The sequence below is a fragment of the Etheostoma spectabile genome, chromosome 16 (genome assembly GCF_008692095.1).
Source record: "Etheostoma spectabile isolate EspeVRDwgs_2016 chromosome 16, UIUC_Espe_1.0, whole genome shotgun sequence".
Taxonomy (NCBI): domain Eukaryota; kingdom Metazoa; phylum Chordata; class Actinopteri; order Perciformes; family Percidae; genus Etheostoma; species Etheostoma spectabile.
The window spans coordinates 25,331,808-25,346,178 of NC_045748.1; the positions used below are offsets into that span (position 1 = coordinate 25,331,808).

Consider the following 14,371-nt stretch of genomic DNA (forward strand, 5'->3'; position numbering starts at 1 on the left):
AGTCAGTGCTCAGCTTCAATCGGCAATGGTAAAAACAAAGAGCAAAGCCAGGAATCTGGGTTAAGTCATGGACTCGGACCTGAAAGTCAGTCTACAATCAATTTATGAATACATGAAGGGTTAAAGTACTGATGTCTCAGCAGGATTCGGAGATCCTTGTCCGAGCATTTATTATCAGATAGTTTGGAGCAGTTAATTCCCTGGAAAACCGCCTGAACATCCAGTGCATTCTTGTTGGTGATGAACCCATTTATTACCTGATTTGTCAGGTAATAATAGAAAAGCAAAGTGATGAGTTCTGTTCTGTTCTTCTGAAAGTGATAGTCTAGTGGGCGTATTCCAGTTTAGTGTTATTAGAGATTTTAGAGAACTTGTTTCTTTTAGCGACAGTAAGGGATCCTTTAAGCACAATCAAATATCATCTGCATATACACTAATCTTATGTCTGTGATCTGAACTCCTTTATTGTAATATTATGCTAAAACTCGAAATACTCCTTACAATGAAAAAAGAGTGACCTGAAGAAAAAAATTAGTTTTTATTTTTGAAAAAACAACAAAATAGAATTAATTCATTCTAACGTTTTATTTTGAATGGAATTTGTTTCAATGCCAATACAACTTCTTACTGATTTAATGCCGACTGCAGTGGGCAACAACAAGGCCTGGTGACCCTAAATGACATGGCCCCCCCGCTCCCATCCTAAACGTTTATCCCTGTTCATTGCACATATTCTCTATACTGGGAACTTTTGATCAATATTTGTGCACATCCTGGACAAACCTGTACAGCTTTCCAACTCAAACTGTTATATTTTACATTTTTAGTATTATTATAGTTATTTTCTATTCTATACTTGTGTTCTAGACTGTTACAGTACTGTGCTTTCACTTTCCTAGCTGACTAGCTGATTCATACTAAAAGGTCTTTATGTGTCCCCCTGAACACAGGGACCGGATGAAGAAACTGTACCTGTTCGGATCCACAAATTATATATATGGTCATTTTTGTTTTTCTCTCTGCTTTTGTTCTGCTTACTGTTTTTAGTGCAATGGGAACATTTTCCGGATTCTTCATTGTAATAAGATGCAAAAGGGGCAAACTACACTCAGCTAAAAACTTTATTGCCGTCTTTGTGCTGTGTTATCATTAGCACATTATCTTTAGTAAATCCGACCTTGAAACGTGTGTTTCCATGGTGACATAGACGGATGCTTCATTGTGATTACAATCAAGTTCTAATGCTCAAAGGTTACGTACATGTGGGTGAGTCTGGACAGGTTGTGGAAAGAATGCCGCTCAAGATGTCTTATAGTGTCATCATCAGAGATGTATCTGAAAACAAAAAACAAAAATAAAGATTAAAACTACAGATTTGCAGTGGTTTTCTCTCATTTGGGCCTCATCCAAGAACAGCCTCATGCCAGTGAAGGTGGTTCATTGACAACAATGCGTTTTACTGACCTGAACGTTTGTCTACACCTGTTGGATCATTTGACTGCTTGCATTTGTTGACCCGCTGGACCTATCTTTAGATATTTATTTTGTGTGATCATAAATGATGGCCCAAAAAAAGTTGTTATGACAGCTTTGCAGACAATGTGTCTTAATGTTTGCTTAATGTCAAAGATCGTGCCCAGGTATTTGTATTCCTCTCCCATCTCCACTGTCTCCCCCTGGATGGAGGTGTTGACTGCCTCCGCCAGACGTCTTTCTGCATTCAAGACAGGAGTCTGGCTGGGCTGAGCTGTGATGCGGTGTGGGACCGGAGAGCAGAGACAGGAGGACTGGGTCATCTGTGAATTGTATTATCTGGCAGTGAGCCTGCAATCGATGTAAAGGATGAACAGAAGAGGAGAGAGGACACAGCGTGGTGGGGAGCCGGTACAGGTGAAGAGGATGTCAGAAGTTGGTACCTGTTACCTGTTGGTAAGAAAAGTATAGTTCACAGAGTGAGTCCATGGTCAAGGTCCACATCCAGGAACCTGGCTAGGGAGTTGGGGTGTCCATATGCTCCATATGTGGATGGTATCTAGGATGAATATTTATGTATCTTCGACCTCTCTGCTAACCCGGTATGCAAACTGAAGTGGATCCATAAGAGAGTCATTGAGCTTGGTGATGTGAGGTTTTTACGACCCTCTCTATTGCCTTTATCACCAGAAAGGGGAAAGCCACAGGCCGTAAGTCTTCCAGGACTATTGTGGTGCCCCTCTTTGGAACAGAAATCACTGTTGAATGTTTCCACATTTGGAAACTGTGCTGCAGGCAATGGCAGTGTTGTAGTCAAAACCACCTAAACCAAGACCATGTCATAACCAAGACCAGAATGAGACCAAGACAAGACCAAGACGCGGAGGGGTTGAGACTAAGTCAAGACCAAGACTGAGTCAACACCAAGACCAGACTAGTCCTACACTGCATGACACGATAAAATGTGGAAAATGATAAGCATAGGCACTCTTCAAATTAATTTGAAAGATCAACATTCCCATTAAAACCCCACAGAAAACATAAATATTCTTCATCATTCACCTTTTGAGCTATTTTTTACCATCCACTTTCCACAATAGGAGCAAACATTCAGTGGCCTAACTGCAGGTGTTTCAGTCATAGTTTATCTGTGTTATAGTACGTGGATCCTGGTCTGAGCTGCCCTTCCTGTGAGCCTTTTACTGTGACAGAAGGTTTGACCGGTGGCAAAATACTGGGTCAATCCATGGTCCCAGATTCAGATCTTCTTCACTGTCCTTGAGTTCTTTACCTCTGAAAGAAGGTAGGTAGGAAGGTCTGAAGTGTCTGAAAAACGTGAACAAATACAAAAACACAATGACTGGATTAGATGTGAAAGAGATAGTGTATCAGAGCTAAATTATTACTTTAAGGCCCTTTTACAAGACCAATTTTGGACAAATATAAGACATTTAAGGCATCTTAAAAGCATTGTGTGTTTATATAAATTTAAGTACTGCATATTTGGTCTAGTTCATAGGTCAGTTTTACGCATAAATATGGGTTAGATAGGAATATGTCAGGTTATTAATGAGATGATGATTCTATGAACAGTTATTTCTTTAGGTTAGCTAACACGGTGGTACTGTAACAAATCTGTTGGCTTTTTTAAAATAATGCAAATAAGCTTAGTAAGGCTCAGTAGACCAAGAGTTTTACATGTTAATGACAAAAACAAAGATACAAAGTTAAAACCCTGTGAATTCAACTTTAACACTAGTCAAGGCTACTACCTATTAATATTTGTTTACAATTAAAGACATTGTAAGTGAGAACACTATATTTTTCACTGGATAAAAATGTATACTAACCTATCAGTGTCTTCTTTAGTTCATCTCTGAAGTTCTTCACTGATGTTGCATTTCCCCCAATGGTAACATCCAGATCAACCCAGCTCAGGCCAAACTGTGGATCCAGCATGGAAGCCAAAAAGTACAGACTGTGGTTAAAAGGTTCCTCTCTTCCATTATCTATGGCCATGTTTGTTTTTAAGATACCAGAGAATCTTTTCACTAAAGCCTGCCAGAGGGCCTTGACTAATGGCCGGCACTAATTCCAGGGTACAAGCGGCCAAAATGGGTTTCCTCAGGAGGGGGGCTGGCGTCTCCCTTAGAGATAGGGTGAGAAGCTCAGTCCTCCGAGAGGAGCTCGGAGTAGAGCCGCTGCTCCTTTGCGTCGAAAGGAGCCAGTTGAGGTGGTTCAGGCATCTGGTAAGGATGCCTCCTGGGGGGTCCCTAGGGAGGTGTTCCAGGCACGTCCAGCTGGGAGGAGGCCTCGGGGAAGACCCAGGACTAGGTGGAGAGATTATATCTCCAACTTGGCCTGGGAACGCCTCGGGCTCCCCCAGTCAGAGCTGGTTGATGTGGCTCAGGGAAAGGGAAGTTTGGGGTCCCCTACTGGAGCTGCTGCCCCCGCAACCCAGTACCGGATAAGCGGATGACGATGGATGGATGGATGGATGGATGGAGAATATGTTTAAGACCAAGACAGTTGGAACCACCATGCTAATGGTTACGGATTTCTCTCGTCTGTCAGGTCTGTTGCATCTGAGAATGGTGCAAGAACTGCACTCAGTTCTTTCAGCTGGTTCCACTCACAAGCATCCTTGCATTCAGTTCTACACATTTCCTCCACTGCTTTGTGGTCTAGAGTTGAGGGCCTGGACTTGTTTAACAGTGCTGTTCCAGCGTTGTTTGCAGCTGGAATAGTTTTATTAGTGTCAAACATAGCCTAAAACTTGCCCCTGAATTGTGAGCTACTATGTAGCAGAGTTGTGAACCGTGATGTCTTGGCTGTGGTGCAGGAGATGGCCCTAACCTCCTTCATGCTGTCATTCACAACTAACTGCAGAGAGTGGGCAAAGCAGGAAAGACGTTCACCTGATAACCAGGGCAATTCTGTGCCTTCCACTGAATCCATGTCCACCCACCAGATTCGCCTCCTCACAGTCACTGACATCCGACTTCTGTTGTGGCATAATAACTGGGAAAGTGCATTTCATATTTGCAGCATTGTCTGTGATGATGTAACGGATACGGTATTCCTCTGGGGCCTGTAATGCCAACACAATCCAGCAAGTAGGATACAAGTGCTAAAGAATCCTTTGATTTGTAGCACACATGGGTAGTCACTCCAAGAAAGGAGCGTAGCCGGCACTCAGACCGGAGATCAGTTGTAAATCGCTGGTTCTTCAGCTCCTCCAAAACAGTTACCTTGACCTTCTTTACCCACACTGGTATCCGTTTCTCAGAAATCATTCTTCTAGAGATGGATGTGTACTTACTATCCATAACCTCAAGAAAGTGTTTAAAGTGTCCATTTTCCACAAGTGACAGAGGCAGACAACACCCAATTATTAAATATCGGACAATGGCTTCACTGTTGGCTTGTTGCCTTGGCGAATGTAGACTGTAGGTCTGCAACTGATGGGTAAAATATGTTATAGTCGGCTGTGCCACATCTGTATGTTTCCCGCCTTGTACTCCAAGAACCTAAAATTCAGAGAGGAGGTTTAAGTAAGATATCTGGTCAAATGAACATTATTCACATTAAAAACGTTCAAAAGGTCAACATTAAGGTTCTTGCATGGTCCTTGAATGCCCCCTTGTGGAAAATATAAAATAGACTGTTTCTGTAGGTTTTGTTTCTGCACCACTACAGAGTTAAGTACCAATTAAGGCGTTGACCAATCAGAAAAGGTTGTAACCGGTTGTATCCAGTATTCCATCCTCTATCACTGTCATGTGTCCATGAGACTGTAAGTAAATTATTCAATTTCAATACAATTTTATTTACAGTATCAATTCATAATGAGAGTCATCTCGAGACACTTTACAGATAGAGCAGGTCTAGACCACTCTATAATTTACAGATAGAGCAGGTCTAGACCACACTCTATAATTTACAGGTAGAGCAGGTCTAGACCACTCTATAATTTACAGATAGAGCAGGTCTAGACCACTCTATAATTTACAGATAGAGTTGTTCTACTAACTAGTGACTAAAAAAAGTAGTTTGTTGTAGTTCATGGCATATAGCAGGGCACTGCACGGCATTACAAGGCCCAGCAGGACGTAGCTGGGCACCGCAGAGCGTAGCAGGATGTAACATGGCATCGCAGGACGTGTAGCGGGACCATGGCAACAGCTGCAACCAGGATTCTGGAGCCTCCTTGATCCAAGGAAACATGATGGGGAAAAAGACCATAAGGACTCCGGGGAATGACTCCCCAGAGCTAGGTTAGTAACAGGCATTTCTGGGACATGGATGCACACAGATGGAAAGATAAAGGAGAGCAGAGAGAGGAGCTCAGTCCCCCGGCAGACTAGAACTATTACAGCAGAACTAAGAGAGACAGGGTAAAGAGAGGAGCCTGGTCGGACCAGAACTCTGGGTGCTGTGTCTACAGCTATACACCCTCCCCCGCCGGTCTAGGCGGACACTGCAACTCCTCACTCCCTACCTATAAGCTTTATCAAAGAAGAGAGTTTACTCTTAAATGTGGTGACGGTGTCTGCCTCCAGAGCCCAGACCGGAAGCTGATTCCAAAGTAGAGGAGCCTGATAGCTGAAGGCTCTGGTCCCCGGACCCAGACTGGGAGCTGGTCCACAGTAGACGAGCCTGATAGCTGAAGGCTCTGGTCCACGGACCCAGACTGGGAGCTGGTCCACAGTAGGAGCCTGATAGTTGAAGGCTCTGGTCCCCGGACCCAGACTGGGAGCTGGTCCACAGGAGAGGAGCCTGATAGCTGAAGGCTCTGGCTCCCATTCTACTTTTACAGACTCTAGGAACTACAAGTAACCTCTGAATTCTGGGAGCGTAGTGCTCTAGTGGGACAATGAGGCTCTAAGAGCTCATCTAGATAAGATGGTGCTAGACCATTTAGAGCTTTGTAGGTCAGGAGAAGGATTTTAAATTCAATCGTGGATTTTACAGGAAGCCAATGCAGAGAAGCTAATACAGGAGCAATACGATCTCTTTTCTAGTTCTTGTTAGAAGACGCGCTGCAGCATTCTGGATCCGCTGGAGAGTCGACTTATTTAGGCATCCTGATAATAAAGAATTACAGTAGTCCAGCCTGGAAGTACCAAATGCATGGACTAGTTTTTCAGCATCATTGTGAGACAGGATGTTCCTAATTTTGGCAATGTTACGAAGATGAAAAACGGCTGTTCTTGAGGATTATTCGCTTAAGAACTTTACTGTTATTTCCTGCCTGTTAAATCTACAGCTTTGGTCGAGTTCATGTGCTCTGTGCAGCCTGCAGTTCATATTTATCTAGTTTAATGTATGCATGACCTAACTCAAACAGTTCAAGGGCCTTGGTGCAGTAACTTTGCTTTTAAAATGGATTAAGCTCTATATTTGCTTAATATGTTACTGCTGTGTACATAATCCAACAGTCAAATTCATATGTAAGATGTTTCTGTTCAGCATTGTTAAATAGCTGTTTTATGTAAATAAATAGTGGAGAATTTTCAAAATGCGGGACAAACACCGCTGTGGATATTCAGTGGGTCGCATATCCTGGAAGTAAACCCGGAAGTTTAGAAATATTTATGGCTAATGCACCACTGAGCAACTCTTACAGAAATGAACTGGGCTCTGCCATTAACGTTGCATCCAAATAATATGATACATCCATAGTAAACATGAAGGCAGACACCGCCGGGCTGTTTTCCTGTAAATCCTGAAGCTGTGTGGAGATAATCTAATAAGTGTAGCAGGAGCACCAGTATCCACAGAGTCTTTATGTACTCCATGCTCCAGGTGCTGGAATTCAACCAGTAGAGGCCAGTCTATGCGTATACTACAATATGAAGAAATTAAATAATTTGCTCTAAAATGTCAAGATTCGGACCTGAAGCCATCAACAACACCAGACATGGCCCTCCTGTGGGTCGACTCGCGCATCCCTACTGCATGTTGTCTGGCCATGTTGCCTGTCCCTACACACAGACATTGGTTCAGCTCTGTTGCAGTATTGGGACTACTTCCCCTGCTGTCTTGAAGGTGCAACAACTCTGCACCCCCCCATTCCAACTTTGTAACTTTTACACAGATAGCGGGGCGGATTAAAGGGAAACAGTACCATCTTGAACAGCCTGTGTCAAGGGGCTGGTAATAAAAAGGGTTACAATTACACCCGCCCAAACAAAAACCAAGTTAAAGGTACAGTAGCTACAAAATTCAAGGCCATTTGACAAAATAATAACAAAATAGAAGATAAACTATAAACCAAATAAATATATGTATAAATGACAACAACATGAGCCCATCATACACATCTCTCCCCAGCACAAACCTTCCTAGGAGCCCTACAGAAAGCTCAGGTACTGTACCCATTTTCTAGATTATACATCCAATGTGGAAAATTGTTAATATAAAAATCTTTCTAACTACACCAGCCTAGCCATCTCACAAGCCCATTTTTGGATTGACGGCACCCCTTTATTCTTCCATCCACTTAAAACATATATTTTTTTAGTTTGGGTAACAGTAAACTAGTCTGGACCCAGCTTCCTTTGTGCTTATCCATCCTGTTTACGACTGACCCATCTCTCAGGGCAAATAATCTGGATCCTGGGCTCCCTGCAATCTGACATAGGTTAGAATGTATCCCAGTCCAACATTTTTGGACCATTTCATGTTAACAGACTAGCTAGCGTTTGCTAACACTGGGAATGTAGCAGCCAAATGACCAATGTTGGCCAAGTTACTTCCATTTTAGGATTCTGAATCTTACCTCTTTCTCATGAAGCTTTTCTAAGACTCTTTGAACTTGTTATGCTTCATCTGTGTGGCTTGGAGAAGTCTGGAAAGAGCATTATGGTGTTATTCTGCCAGGTCAGCTTTACCTTGCTTCTCACTTCCTGCAGTACCAGTACCAGTACCAGATCTCAGTAATTTTGCCAGAATGGTCCTGGGTCTGTTTCCTGCTGGGGCTGCTGGCCAGCGGTTCTGTGTGCACACTCAGTCCCACATTGTCATTCTCAATCTCCAGCAATCCCTGAATCCACTCACCTAAAGACTTCACTAGATCTCCTTCTTTACCCCGGGGACTGCCCACAAAACTGTCATTGGTTCATTTGTTCTGTGTAAACTTTGAACAAAGCCTGTCACATCTGTTTTAATTTGTTATAATGAATCTGTATGATAAACTGTTTTCCTTCCTATCTTAAACCAATCCTCCTTCCCTTTGGTGCCTTTCTGATCTATCTACTCTTACGTCATCGAAATGAATGGAGCAACCTATAAGAAGGTGGTGCTATCTGCAGTGGAAAACAAAATAGAGAAAATGGATCTAGTACCAAAAGTGTGATTTTGCATTGGAAAAGAGTGGAAGTTAAGTTCATGCAGCACATCTTTAACCTGAGCCTGAGTCTGGAGAGGGTCCCTTTGCTGTGGAAGACATCCTGCCTGGTTCCTGTCCTTAAGACACGCCTAGAGTTAGAAGATGATAATCTTTGTTTCTTTTGATGTTAAATAGCATTGTGACAAAATAAATATGCCAGGGACACAAAAATCCCCCACAAGCAACAATAATGCTACACAGGCCAGGTCTCCCTCAGAAAATAGATTTCAATCTCAAGGGACTTTCTGGTTAAATAAAAAAAAATATATATTAAAAAACAATAATGTGGATATTCAGGATTAAATATTGCAGCAATACTTAGAAAATGGTAGGTAAATTATCAGCTCCAGTATTCCTAAAATCTAAACCCTAACTTTCAGGTTGTGGTCCCACAATGGCAATAAATCCTTAAAGGTATACTTTAAATAATTACTGAGTAATTACAGGTAAGGCTAGCTAAACATGCAAGCATTGGCATGTCATTTTTCAAGGAAATATCCAACTTCTTCTAGTGTAGTTATTAGGTACTTTGTTTCAATTAGGGACATAGTTCTAGATAGTCTAATAACTTTTAGTATTTTCCAGAACAGTTTCCTACTTTTTTTTACCCTAATTGGTTGCAATTTTGTTGAGTAGTGGACAAATGGTAAATGGACTGCATTTATGTAGCCCTTTTTCTAGTCTTAGCAACCACTCAAAGCGCTCTACAGTACAGGCACCATTCACCCCATTCTCACACACACACACACACACACACACACACACACACACACACACACACACACACACACACACACACACACACAGGTCATTCATTCACAGAAGGCCTGCAACCTGAGCATCAGACAAACATTCACACATGGAACCACCGACCTAGGATTGGTAGACGGCCGCTTTACGTTCTGAGCCACAGTCACACGGATGACCAGGTAGATGAATTTACAGGGTTCCTATTGTTGCAGGTTTTGCAACGACAAGGGCAGGGTCCAACTAAAAATCGATATAAACACTGGGGAGGATCTATAAGGCTCAAATATACAGGATTCAGCTCCGATCCCCCAATAACTATTGTACTGTTACTAACTGAGGCCAGGGTACAGAGTTTGATTGACAGCTTTCACACCATGTGTTTGCGTTGTAGTGCAATCTAGCAGCTGTAGTAATTATGGGAGCAAAGGGAAGGGAAGATGAGGAACATCCACGTAGGAAGGAGGTTGGGGTGGATGGATGGGTCAACAAAACATAAGAGACTGCTGTTTGTTTCACGCTACCAACCGACAGTCTGTTATAAGCCAGACGATGATAGTTCTCACACAAGGTCGCTGTGTAGTTACGCCTAAAATCATCCCCTGCCTCATCCTCTATTCGAAAATAAATGGGACCATAATTTACTAAATGAACATCATGCTGTGTTGAAGAAGGTAGCGATTGAGATCATAAACACATTATGAAAATGTTTACTGAGGTAGTAATTCAAGGTGTAATTCTCTCATAGACTTGTATGCAAAAACTTCATTTTGAAACCAGTGAAGGGCTTTTTTGTCATAACTTTGGTGGGTTTTGCCATCCTAGATTATGATCCAATGTTTTGTTTTGCTTTTGAAGCATAAAAAGTATTATAGAAGTCATTATGTCTTTGTACAGTAATTGGGATTTTTGTCTACAGTCTGTCAGGACTTCCAGTGTGCTGTTCAACATGTTGTGCAGCCTTGGTGGAGGTATGAGGGCTTTCTTTGGTAAGTGGCATTCTCTGGTCTTGCCAATTAGCCTGGTTTGAAAGAAAAGGGTCAGTGATGGTGGAAAAAAAAAAACTCTTACATGTGAGAAATGTTGGCCAAACTGGCGAATGCATTCTGAGGGATAGAAGAAAGTTTGGTCCCCACAAGCCACCTGAAACAAAAATAAACAGTATTGGGACCTTTTGATCTAAATACAACATAAAGTCCCACCCTAAAATCAGAGTTGAAAGAATGTGGTTACTTACACTTCATGTGTGCTGGAATGGAAAACCGGCATGACCTCAGCTCCAAAACACGACACACTGTAGATGTCCCAGTCACACTGGCAAGGAGCTGGACAATGTTCCAGAAGGAGAGTGACCTCGACAGTGCTGAGGATGAAAAAAAGCATATTCAAGTCAAGCTTCATTGTAAGAGTGGGGACTCAGTGGTGGAGCCTCCCAGGTTACGCTGCAGTGAGAGAGCTTTAGAAAGAGGCTGGGCTGTCCTGGATTTTGGCCAATAGTGGAAGTCTATCAAGATGACAACTGCCACTTCTGGTCAGGACCTTCAAAATAAAAATCTAATTGACACGTGTTTACTTGCATACTATTTCCCCTTTATTTATACAGGGAAAGATCACACTGAGATACAGGTCTCTTTCACAGCTGAGACCTGTGTAAAATGTTTTCATTTCAACATCTGTGTACTCACATTGAATTAAATAGCTAGAGTACCTGAGTTGGTTACTCGCAAAAATACTTGAGACACTGGCAGTAAAGAGATCCTGACTGGTCCTGGCTAACCGTGGCTAACGCTGCCATGCTAACCCTGCAAACGGCAGTTATTCCTCCTTCGTTTAAAAAAAAAAATCTCATCCACACAAAAGGCGTGTCAACCAAGACAGCCCCTCCACACCCAGAGCTTTCAGCATTTCTGGACGGATCTCATCAATCCCTGGGGCTTTGCCACTGTGGAGTTGTTTGACTACCTCAGTGACCTCCACCAGGGAAACTGACGACAATCCCTCATCCTCCTCCAGTTCTGCCTCTACCATGGAGGACGTGTCAGCTGGATTTAAGAGTTCCTCAAAGTGCTCCTTCCACCGTCCTATTACCTCCTCAGTTGAGGTTAACAACATCCCATCTTTACTGTATACAGCTTGGATGGTTCCCCGCTTCCCCCTCCTGAGGTGGCAAACGGTTTTCCAGAAGCACCTTGTGGCCGACAGAAAGTCTTTCTCCATGTCTTCTCCAAACTTCTCCCACACCGCTGCTTTGCCTCTATCATGGCAGAGGCTGCAGCCCTTTGGGCCCGTCGGTAACTTGCAACTAATAACATATCCCGGAATGACTCTTCAGTCGGACGGCTTCCCTGACCACCGGCGTCCACCAGACTGTTCATGGGTTACGGCACCTAAGACCCCAGCTCCCCACAACAGCTTCAGCAATGGAAACTTTGAACATTGTCCACTTAGGTTCAATGCACCCAGCCCTCCAGAGGGACCCCAGCCTCCACAGAGATGCATGAAAAGCTCCGCCGGAGGTGTGATTTGAATGTCTGTCGGACAGGGGCCTCCTCCAGACATTCCCAATTTACTTGCACCACCCTTTGGGCTTACCAGGTCTGTCCAGAGTCTTCCCCCATCCCCTGACCAAACTCACCACCAGATGGTGATCAGTTGACAGCTCTGCCCCTCTCTTCACCCGAGTGTTCAAAACATACGGCCTCAGATCAGATGAAACGATTATAAAATCGATCTTTGACCTTTGGCCTAGGGTGCTCTGGTACCACGTAGTCTCTTGATGTTCAAACATGGTGTTTGTTATAGAAAATCCATGACTAGCACAGAAGTCCAACAACAGACAACCACTCTGGTTTAGATAGCTCTCCATCTGGGCCTGGCTCCAGATGGGGGTCTTGGGCTTCCTCTGGGCAGGGTCCCTCCATCTCTACCTCGTTTACTCATAGGGTTTTTGAACCATTCTTTGTCTGGCCCCTCACCTGAGACCACTTTGCCATGGGAGACCCTACCAGCAGCACAAAGCTCCAGACAACACAGCCCTCAGGTTCATAGGGACACACAAACCTGTCCACCATGATAAGGTGATGGTTCCCGGAGAGAGCCCCCCGGACAGTGATGCAATTCCTTAATCTGTGGAATTGGATATTTCTCTACCTGCAGAGCGGGGTTGACTGTCCCTTTAAAATCACCCTAAATCCCGACATCTCCATTCTTCTTCACAACTGGAACAATGGGTGTTGCTCAGTTGCTGAACTTGAATATGATGCCATGGTCACTCGTTCAGTCAATCTCAGCTTCAACTTTTGGCCTAAGAGCATAGGGAACAACTCTTGCCAGCGAAAAACGTGGTTGATGATGTGGTTTCAGAGCTGTGGCAACTATGATCCCTTTAAGTTTGCCCAGCTACTTTGTAAAGACTTCATTGCCCCTCTATAGCACGACTTAATAACTACATAACTATTATGCAGTTTTTAAGTCGCGCTACAATGAAGTCTTTAAAAAGGAGCTGGGGCCAAATGTAGACAATGTAACAAAAACATGAACATTGTTCCGGACTTTCATGTGTGAAACACCCTTTGTAAACCTATAACATGCACAAACAACATATACAACATAATGAAGGAAAGTGAAAAAGCCCAAAAAACATCATATGAGCTCTTTAATAATTTCCCTGGTGATATTATATATTTATCTAGTTGACAAGTCACACAAAAAAGGCTAAAACCAATAATGAGTCCATCCTACTCAAAATATAATGTGTGCATCCAAATCCCAGAACCTCAAAATGCTGAATGGCTGCGTGTCCTTCAACACCCACCAGGTCCGGATTTGTGGCAGAACGGCTGGGGCCGTGACTGACAGCTGACGTCACAAGAACCCACAAATGCACGTGTGATTGTGTGATATAACAGGATGTAGTTTCTATAATCAGAATCACAAAACCTCTGACCTGTTGACTTCAGGCCTGTCTCCGCCCATTCTGATATTATCAAGGTGTAATGTTGGGAAATACGATCTGCTGTGAGCATGCTGAATGCTTTATTTTGTTTCAGTTCTCCACATCCTGCCCCACACAATCTATGTTATCATAATGAAGCTACGTCCAGCCAGGTGTAGATAACCAGGATGAACAGGTGAAGCTACGTCCAGCCAGGTGGAGATAACCAGGATGAACAGGTGAAGCTACGTCCAGCCAGGTGTAGATAACCAGGATGAACAGGTGAAGCTACGTCCAGCCAGGTGGAGATAACCAGGATGAGAAGGTGAAGTTATGTCCAGCCAGGTGGAGATAACCAGGATGAACAGGTGGAGCTATGTCCAGCCAGGTGGAGATAACCAGATAAGAAGGGGAAGCCATGTCCAGCCAGGTGGAGATAACCAGGATGAACAGGTGGAGCTAAGGCCAGACATACGCAGGCAGCATGTGTTTCACCTGCTGAGCAGCAAATATTGGACCTTTAACATATTTCTCATTTTAGAACTATCTGCTACCACCTGCTTTTTGAGGAACAGTCAGCTGAGCCTGTGCCAATGAATAAATGTAAAAATTAAAACACATTGGGCCATGTCTAATCTAATCAATGCATTAGTTGGCAATACATTGTGTGTACGTTATGTACAGTGTAGATTAGGTTCAGTGGTGTCGGGGTGGGGATCACTGGTGTGAGCACCCGTTGAGATTTGTGAATGGCTCCACCTAGAGGCCAAAAAATCCCTAAACACTGGCTCCCTGCAGAGCTCAAGCTCTGGATACTGGTGTGT

At 43.4% G+C, this 14,371-nt stretch overlaps 1 protein-coding gene across 1 annotated transcript in view; it reads right to left on the reverse strand.

Moving 5' to 3' along the window:
* Positions 1-11,103, reverse strand: part of LOC116704600 (thyrotropin receptor) — an 18,963-nt gene extending 7,860 nt beyond the window's left edge. The window contains exons 1-3 of the mRNA XM_032540186.1: positions 10,851-11,103; positions 10,685-10,756; positions 1,261-1,335 (exon numbers count right to left, since the gene is read on the reverse strand). Coding sequence (XP_032396077.1) covers positions 1,261-1,335; positions 10,685-10,756; positions 10,851-11,014 — 311 coding nt within the window. The 5' untranslated portion in view covers positions 11,015-11,103. The remainder of the gene's footprint in view (positions 1-1,260; positions 1,336-10,684; positions 10,757-10,850) is intronic.
* Between the last annotated feature and the right edge of the window lie 3,268 nt (positions 11,104-14,371).